Raw genomic sequence first — 10,000 nt, forward strand, 5'->3', positions numbered from 1 at the left:
CTAACAGTCTGACAGTTGTGTGGAAATTAGTAAAATTTACATGAAATATAAAAATATGATTGTTTTGTTCTAACAGGGACTACTTTACCTGTTTCTATAGGAAGTGAAGGTGGTGGAGATGGGAGACTGTGTACAGATAGAAATCACTCCGCAGCGGATGAATACGAGGTTGCTCACCTGAAATAGTTCCAAAAATAAACCTGGTTACATCAGCTGTATTGAGTCAATTATATTACATTTTCTTAAATGAATAAATCTACAAGCCATATATGAAAAAACACTAACAACTTTTTATAACTAAAAGGTCAGTCTTCTTAACACAAGTCACCCACTATCACCCATCCCTTTTTTAATAAGACTCTTAAATGAAAAACTATAAAATAAGGTTCAATTACCATGCTTTTATTTTGACGTGTGCATTGTAAATGCTCATGGATTTCAGTTTTCTGGATGTAAAACTGCCATATGAGTGTTAAATAAAAACTTGAACTTGAACTTGAACATAGTGTATGCTAAAGTGTTAGCATGGAGCCCAGGAGCCAATGATCTATCAGGGACAAATGGATGATTTTGGCTTGGTGTATTCCTGCAAGGACGATTAGGGTTTAGACAGCAGAGAGAGAGAGAGAGAGAGAGAGAGAGAGAGAGAGAGGGGGGGGGAGAGAAAGGGGGGGAGAGAAAGGGGGGTTGACAGAGAGAAATAAAGATTGAGATGAAGTCTTTGTTGGACTTTCCTCAGCGGAGGTTACCAGCCAAATATAACATCCGACCCATTTACTACCCTGCTCTCTGATGGCTCTCTGAAGGTCTCTCAGTCCTTCAATAATTAGAAGAACCCTCAGGTCCCTCAACCTGTATGAACGTGTGTGTGTGTGTGTGTGTGTGTGTGTGTGTGTGTGTGTGCCTGTCTAGCTGCTGGTAAGAGTCAGCGGTACAGACAGACCTAGAAAAGCCGTGAAACGTGAAAGGCATTCAAAGAGGGCGGCGATGTTTTTAAGATACTAATGGAAAGACCTTGAAGTCAGATTTAAGACAGATGAAGGAAATTGTTGCTTTGAAGACCGGCTGAGCAGAAGTGAGGCTTAACCAGAGTCACATGCTAACAGCATTCCTTCCATATCTGGACAGTACCGGCTCATCTTGTGGCTTTTACACATGCAAATCCCAGAGGTCAGAGGTCAGAGGTCAGCTCTGTCATACCCAGAGGTGCAGCTGGAAGCAGTGTGGAGGCTGAAGGAGGGAAGGATAGAAGGATGGATAAAAGGAGATAAAAAAAAAAGAGGTCACACCTACAGTACGGTTTGTTTTCTTTGGTCCGAACCATACTCCGAGTTTTCTTTGTATTTTTGGTTCAGTTTAGTTCACACTCACAAAAGTCACATGACCCAAAAGCAGCGTGTTTATTGGACAGAGTTTTAACCTGTTCCTATTCCAGTTCCTGTAACTTTAGCTCAGCATGATGGTCTTCTTCTGTGGTGTTCATACCAGTGGAGAACACATGAAGAAATAGCAAACATGAAGTACAACAACTAGTTTCATTCAACTCACTGGCAAATAAAGCAACAATATTCAACTCCTGTGTGCTGTAAGCCCCGCCCTCCTCCTCCTCAGTCGGTCAAGTCCCCGCCCCCCCGACACCTGTCAGTCATCTTGATGACGTCATCTCTCCTGAGGCTGAGGTCGCCGGCAGCGTAAAGCCTCCGCAGCCGATCTGACGCCGATGTTTCTGAACGTTTTGCTTCGCTCTTCTTTCTTTTCTTCCTGCTTTCCTCCGTTGTTGTTGCTGCTGTGACTTCCTCACCTGGATAGACACAACAAGGTCACCGCTGGCCCCGCCCACAAGACACGCCCACAGGAAATGGTCTACCCAAAACGTCCAGAACGTGATTGAAAAGCAAATTTCAGGCAAACTGGAGATTTAGACATAAACACACAGACTGAGAATACTATTTATTTCTTGTTATTTTAATGAGGAAAAAAGTTGCTTATTGCAGCTTTAAAACCAAATACAACAGGTTTTTGTGTGTGTGTGTGTGTGTGTGTGTGTGTGTGTGTGGTGTCCACTGGTTGTACAGGTTGCACTTTGTCAGTTTGTACACTAGATGGTGCTGTTGCCTTGCTAATTATTCTTATTGGAGGCTAGTCTTCAGTGCTAAGATGCATGTCAGTCATTCCCTGGCCTCTGTGTGTGTGTGTGTGTGTATGTGTGTGTGTGTGTGTGTGTGAACCTCTCCCCTGCCTGTGCCTGCCCATGTAAGCATATGTGTACATGCCTATAATCACTAACGGCGAGGTGAAAGGGTCGCATACCTGAGGATGGAGACGCAGCGCTGGCTCCTCTGAACTCGCTGATTTCTCAGAGATCGAACCATATTTGACCAGAGAGAGAGAGGGAGAGAGAGAGGGAGAGAGAGAGAGAGAGGGAAAGAGAGAGAGAGAGAGAGAGGCGAGCGGCTCCTCCTGAACACAACTGGGTCAGCTTCTCCCACGGGGTTTAAGGTTAGAGAGCGCTGTCATACCCAGATATTTGAGAGGTTACAAGGGAAACCATGCTGGAGGACGGACATCGAGAGGAAAGTGTGAAATGTCGTCACCTCTCCCCTCCTGACCTTTAACCCCTGTTTGAACACCTGACCACCCAGCGCTGCAGTAGAGTCTTGAGTAATTTTTCATTTTGGTCTAAATGCAAAAAAGGTAGGTCAAGTTCAGCAAACTGAGCTCTTAGCTGGTAGCACACAGTGGTCCAGATACACGGACAGAACATAACAAGGCGGTGGAAAAATCGGTTCCCAGTGGGTCAGAGAAACATAAAATAGAAAAGGTGGGAAACCGTATAACGCACAAAACAAATACAAATAGTGCTGAAAAAATACAAGCACTTCAAAGCAATAAATTAACACAAATATAGACTTGGTTGGGGGGGAAAAAAGGGGGAAATGACAGCATGACCGGAAAACCTGTGAAAAAACATAGGAATAATAAGCTCAAAATATAGATAAATACTGGGATGCTAACACTAATAATTTGTGCAGACAAAGAATATGTTAATAGTAATTATAGTAGATCCAGATTATACGAAGCCAACTTAACTATATACAGTATGCATACAAATAAACATAAATATAAATGCAAAGGTCAAATAAAACAAGAAAAGTCCAGTTCTTCATTAAGTCCATCAGGGGAGACAGTGTCAAAGTGGGGTGTGGGGAACCCCAAAGGGTCCTTGAGGGGCGTTCAGGTGGTCCCAAGAAATATGAGGAATACTTAACTTTCACTACAATTATTTTACTCATTTTCACTAAGACAGACTGTTCTAATCTAAGGTTTCTCCCCACGTACAGCGAAGATATTTTTACATTTCAATACTAAATCAACAGCAAAGATCTTCCCATATTGGGATCCATATGGCAAAATGTCATCAAAGGGTGGCATGTGGCCTGATGTCTGTATATTTGATGGTCTGTGACATGAAAATGTTACTGGCTGGTGTCAAAATATAGGAAGCAGACTGTAAACCTGGCCACTGAACATCTGCTATGTCACTCTATAGAGAATATGATGTACCAATTATCAAATTCAGTATTTTAATGTGTTAAAGGACTGAAAGAAGGAAAGGGAACTCTGATCCTTATTCTTGCATTTGCACATTCACATTTTTACAATGATGATAAAACACAATGATGCTTTCTTCTCTTTCTTTTCTCAATCTCTGCTTTCTTCCAGTCTTTGGAGGAGGCTTGATTCACGATCAGTACGACGGGTTTCTTCACCTCGCATTTCACAATGTGCTGATGAAGCGTATTATTTATATATTTTATGAATGAACTTCAGCTTTCTCTCTTCCTGTGTTTCCTCCCGTCTCTCCGCCAGGCTGCCAAAGAGAAGCTGACCTGGAAAGACCGTCTCCCTGGATACTGCATCAACGTTTCCTCCATTCTCTTCATGGTTAGTATATAATATGAGACAGGTTAGTATTCTCCTTATAATCATACATCACCAGTGTTGGGGGTAACGTGTTCCTGTAACAGAGTAAAGTAAATCATTACTGTTCCAGGTTCAGTTTCACATTACACTTCCTTATTTATCAGATCGGTCGTTATTTGCGTTTCATTCTTCAGCCTCTTTAACTCTTTATTGGTGTAAAATAATCTATGAAAGATTCTTCTCGTCTTCTGCTGCCTTCAAGTCCTGTTGGAAATATTGAAATCAACAGTGTAAATACACAGTAAAGCAGGAATTGTGCGGGAGAGTTTGAAGAAACCCAGAGACAGAAGAGACAATATTAAAAACATAATAAATTTAAACACAATATCTAAAATACAAATGCAATTCAATACAGACTATAGGAAAAAGTGAATAGTATGATAATAATAATGATAACAGCAACAACTTAAAAGAAAGAGTGAGAAAGAGAAAAGAAAACGCAAGTAAGCCTCGCATAATCGTTTTAGGGTGTAACGCAAAAGTAATGCAACAAGTAGAGTAACTAATTACTTTTCTCTGGGAATAATTAATAAAGTAATTGATTACTTTTAAGAAATATAACAAGAAATGTGTCATTTATTACTTGCATTATATAAGTATGTATGAATGGAGGAATTTATAGATGAGAAGATGGAAGTATATAAAAAAAAACTGATGTGATGTTTTTGTTTGATTGATGTGATGTTGTGTTTTAATTGGTGAGACTTTACTGGGACAATAAAGTTCTATTCTATTCTATTCTATTCTAAATGGATAGATGGATGGGTATATAGAATAAATAAACTTGCCACAGCTCCTGTACATGAATGAATGAATGAGTGACGTACATCAATGTGTTTTTTTAAATATTCATCCTGATCCTGATCATCAGACTAATATGAATAAGTAATCAGTCATTTATTCACACTCTCTCTCTCTCTTCCCCTCCAGTTTGGACTGACGTTTTCGGCGGTTTTCGGCGTCATCATCTACCGCATCACGGTGTCGGCCCTGATGGCGATGAGCCCCGACCCGGAGACCAAGTCCAACGTCCGGGTGACGGTGACGGCCACGGCGGTCATCATCAACCTGGTGGTGATCCTGATCCTGGACGAGATCTACGGCGCTGTGGCCGTCTGGCTGACCGAGCTGGGTAGAAACACACACACACACTCATATAGAAACACACACACACTCATATAGAAACACACACACACACACACACACACACACATAGACAGACACTAGAGGCCTTGACACAAAGACACAAACACATATAAACAGGACAGAAATGATTCAGACACTTCTCTGTCTCTCTTCTCCTCTTTCAATTAAATACATTTTTCTTTTCAATTTATGGTGCTTTAAACGCTTTATTCACATGGCAGCCATATTTGATTTACATCATTCTCGTGGTGGGAAGCTCTACCCTGAAGATGGCAAAGCAGATGTAAACAGATGCAAACTCAACCGGTCGTTGGACAAAAAATATAAAGTAAATAAAAATGACCAAATCACCAAAATGATCTCTTGGTATCATGGAGAGAGAAGAGCTGGAGAAAGTCCAAATGAACAGCGACAGCATCTGGACTGAAGGGAACATCATGATGTTGATTCATAACGTTAGCTAATGTTAGCTAAAGTTAGCAGTCAGCTACTTCAAGTTGTTGATGCTATATTTATCTCCAAACCAAAACAAAAGTTGAATTCTTATTGTCACCATTAGCAGCCTTTATCTTTAGTGTTCAAATCATTTCATATCCTTAGTGGTGCTTCAAATTGTCAAATGTCAAACTGTTGAACTGTCATAATGTTAGCTTTGTCTGCTAGCTAATGCTAACACTAGGTGACTTTTGCAGAGCTGCTGTTAAAACTAGCTGTCGGTTACAACTTCCACAATTCAACATAGTTGGCTCTGCCTTCATCTCGACAACATTGGAGGATATTTTACATTTTTTTGTCAAAAAACAGTTGAGTTTGCCCCTGATTCTGTTTCAGTTTCCACATCGGGTTTCCCACCTCCTGCATGACATAAATCAAACATGGCTGCCATGTGAATAAAGAAAATTGGCATGAAGAACAATATTGCCAACGCATTAGGAGATAAGATAAAGATTTTTACATGAAATACCCCCGTATCTCTGTGTGTGTGTGTGTGTGTGTGTGTGTGTGTGTGTGTGTGTGAGAGAGAGAGGGAGAGAGAGAAAGAGAGACTCTTTCTGCCTCTTGGCGGACAGTTTGATGAAAGTTTGATGTTTTGATGCTTCAGCCGTCCCATCAGCAGAGGTTTCAACCACATTCACATTCATATTCAAGGAGCAGAGAGAGAGAGAGAGAGAGAGAGAGAGAGAGAGAGAGAGAGAGAGAGAGAGAGAGAGAGAGAGAGAGGGGATATGCCGTGTCAGAAGTCCCAGCATGTTAACCTACTTCCAGCAGAGTGATCATGTCATCAGTCCACTCAGCAGTCTGACAGACAGACTGGTGCCCCACTTCTCCCAGCATGCAGGCCGGACTGGGAGCCTCATCACCACCAGTATAAACACACAGAGAGACTTTCATATCTGCTTTGAAAAGAAAATGTTCCCCGAAGCTCGGTGAAATGTCTTCATCATTTTGTCAGAGTTCTTATTTTGCAGCGAAACTCGTCTTTTACAACAAGGCTTTTTTCAACCAGAGAAGAAGATGCTGTGTTTCCATCCAACTCTCACGCAAATTTTATACACATTTTTTAAATGTCGTAAGTAATAAAATGCAGATGGTGTTTTTCCATCAGTTGCGCTGAAGCTAATAAATCGGCTTCCTGAGTGTCAAACCAACACATCGTGACGATCTTACAGTAAAGACAATCATTAAAAACAAACATAGAATACAAGTTGATATTGTTTTTTAGTGGCAGGTGATGTCGGACACATTTCATGCTTTCATGCGAAGATGAAAACAAAGAAATGCACTTGCCAATATTCTAATTCACCAATTAGTACAACCACACTGGAACAGAAGAACAGATGTTGTGGTGAACAGATATTTCACAGATATTTCACAGATATTTCACAGATATTTTACAGACAATATTCAGTGAAATTTAACCATTTTTCAGGTCAATCCCAAGCCTATGCCATTATTTATTTGACAAATGTGTTTCCATTGCTATTCATCGCAGAATTTCTTCATCTACATTTTCCACTTCGATCAAGCGTAAAAAACATGTTCGCGATATTGAGGAAACTTCACAGAATTTTTCAGTTTACGTTCAGCTTTTCTAATTCGATGCATCATAATTTGTAAAGAAACACATGGATGGAAACTCAGCTGGTGTTCGTTATGAGAGAGTCTGAGTCTACCAGACAAAATGGGAATTAATTGATTTTAGAAGGAATCGGATCTGTTCTATTCAGTCCAGTTCTGTGCTTTTAGCTGCATGACCGGCTATAGATTAGTGAGAGTCTCACCATAAATGGACAGTTTCTCTCTCTTTTCTCTTTGTGTGTGTATATATATGTGTGTGTGTGTGTGTGTGTGTGTTCATTCAGGGCATTAGACTGTGTTTATTGTCAACGTCACTCTGCTGTACAGTAATCTGTTTTGTCCGATGAGAGCATTAGGCTTTAGAGTAGCTTTATTGGAATGAAGAGGGGCTGTGTGTGTATGTGTGTGTGTGTGTGTGTGTGTGTGTGCTAGAGTAATATGAATGAGCAACAGTGAAATACATAAAGCCTCTAATCCTATGGCTTCAGATTTAATGGAGTCTACAACCGGTGGTGTGTGTGTGTGTGTGTGTGTGTGTGTGTGTGAGGGGAGACATGGAAATGGGGAAGGAAAAGATAGGGAAAGACAAAGGAGAGGAGAGGAACGCTGTCATCTCTCACTCACATACATTCAACAGAGGGGTCAAAGGTCAAGAGCAGACAGACAGAGGCTTCAGTTAAGATGTTTACTGGAGCGGTGGGATGAACTGTTCCGTTCATATTCCCGTTTACATGCAATGGATCATAGTTTGAATAATGCAGATACCGTTAAACACCCCTACATGTGAGTTTCCCTCCTGTCTTTCAAACCACAGTCATTTTTTCTCTGTAAACAACTCTGTAAACAAGTCTCAAGTCTAAATGTAGATCACCAAGTCAAGTCCAAGTCATTAATGTCAAGTCTCAAGTCTAAATGTAGAACAGCAAGTTAAGTCAGAACAAATCAAGAGTCCAGTATCAATTTAATATCTTAAAGAAAACTAAATATCTAGGACTTTTCAATGCAATATGGTTTTAATAGGATAAAAACTTGGTAAGAGCATCATGAGTTTGATTTCTAGAATCAGTTTCAACTTCAATAAATTCAATCATTCCATACAAATTCAGAAAACAGAATTTAAATTCAGTCGTCCGCTGGAACAAATCTAATCTTTCAATCTAAGTCATTTACACAAACACAAGATCTCAAGTCAAGACTTTAGAAACCTTTTCAAGTCATCAAAGTACAAGTCAGAGTCAAGTCCCAAGTCACCAGAACCCAAGTCAAGTCCAGTCTCAAGTCTTCTCTTCATGCATCAAGTCAAGTCTCAAGCTATTCAAACTGGGACTCGAGTCCAAGTCATGTGACTCGAGTCTCCACCTCTCCATAGTGTGATTAAGGTGTTTACATGTCTAAACTGCCCTTAAATAACCAGACTAACATCGGAATACTCCACATTTTTAATTAGAATATGCTTACTCTGATTTTACTTGGACTATAGTATCCAAAAAATCCAGTTTAAATGGTCGTGTCTTATTCAGAGTTTGTCTTTATCGGATTAATATTGGAATATTGTTGTGCATGTAAACGTAGTCTGAGGGTTAGGGTATCACCTGTACTCAGAGACTTATAGAGACTGGATCGCTGTTATCAGTGCAGAAATTGCTTCTACTAAATATCATCTCACAGCAGTTTTCTATCTTTTTTCTATTTTCCAGAGATTCCTAAAACAGAAACCAGTTTTGAGGAGCGTCTGATTCTGAAAGCCTTCCTGCTGAAGTTCATGAACGCGTACGCACCCATCTTCTACGTGGCTTTCTTCAAGGGACGGTAAGACCTGTGTGTGTGTGTGTGTGTGTGTGTGTGTGTGTGAGTGTGTGTGTACTAATGAAAGCAATCACACTCTTGTACTGTAAACCAGGAAAAAGCACCTGTAACACTCGAAACATGAGGAATACCTGCTTGCTCTGCTAAACACACTGACCTGGTGAATCCTGGTGAAACCTCTGATCCCTTATTGTGTGTGTGTGTGTGTGTGTGTACGCAGGTTTGCGGGTCGACCTGGAAATTACGTGTACGTCTTTAACGATTACCGGATGGAAGAGGTGAGTTGTGTCTGTCTCTGGTTTCATCTCTGTCTCTTTTCATTTGACTCAGTAAGTAAAGCAGCAAACAAAGTATCATTAACACATTCAGTCTCTCTCTCTCTTCCTCTCTCTCTCTCTCTCTCTCTCTCTGTCTCTCTGTCTCTCTCTCTCTCTCTTTCCCTCTCCCTCTTCCTCTCTCCCTCTCTCTCTCTCTCTCTCTCTCTCCCTCTCTCTCTCTCCTCAGTGTGCTCCAGGAGGCTGTCTCATTGAGTTGTGTATTCAGCTCAGCATCATCATGCTGGGGAAGCAGCTCATCCAGAACAACATCTTTGAGATCGGCATCCCGTGAGTACAGCACACCTGTCTTTCTGTCTGCCACCACAGAACGTGAATGGATAGAACAGTCATTCAAATCCACCTTCCAGGACGTCCCATCTGGTGTAAAGCAGGACTCCCCATGCCTCTGTGATGATAAAGGAGTTGGATGTGTATCTAAACATGGTGAAAGTATCAAAACTAAATCCACACAATCCATATTAGAAAAGCGAGCCTCTAAACGAGCCGTTTGGACTTCCGTAACTTTGTGGCGTCACAAAGGTTCGCTCATTATCATTTCTGTAAGAAATAATAGACTAACAAAGTGTTTTTTTCAAAGCGGTCGAGCGGTCGTCATCGTTTATTACCGGAGAGTTTTCCCTACCTGTAGCCGCCGGGCCGCGGCGTCT

The 10,000-nt window shown here is 41.0% G+C and overlaps 1 protein-coding gene across 1 annotated transcript in view; it reads left to right on the top strand.

Annotated features, from left to right (window-relative positions):
• The window catches only part of ano2b (anoctamin 2b), a 99,334-nt gene that overhangs the window by 44,655 nt on the left and 44,679 nt on the right, over positions 1-10,000 (top strand). Inside the window, exons 16-20 of the mRNA XM_071904120.2 lie at positions 3,871-3,945; positions 4,915-5,116; positions 8,907-9,018; positions 9,236-9,293; positions 9,520-9,620. Of these exons, the coding sequence (XP_071760221.2) occupies positions 3,871-3,945; positions 4,915-5,116; positions 8,907-9,018; positions 9,236-9,293; positions 9,520-9,620 (548 nt within the window). The remainder of the gene's footprint in view (positions 1-3,870; positions 3,946-4,914; positions 5,117-8,906; positions 9,019-9,235; positions 9,294-9,519; positions 9,621-10,000) is intronic.

This window comes from Centroberyx gerrardi, chromosome 24 (genome assembly GCF_048128805.1).
Source record: "Centroberyx gerrardi isolate f3 chromosome 24, fCenGer3.hap1.cur.20231027, whole genome shotgun sequence".
NCBI lineage: Eukaryota > Metazoa > Chordata > Actinopteri > Beryciformes > Berycidae > Centroberyx > Centroberyx gerrardi.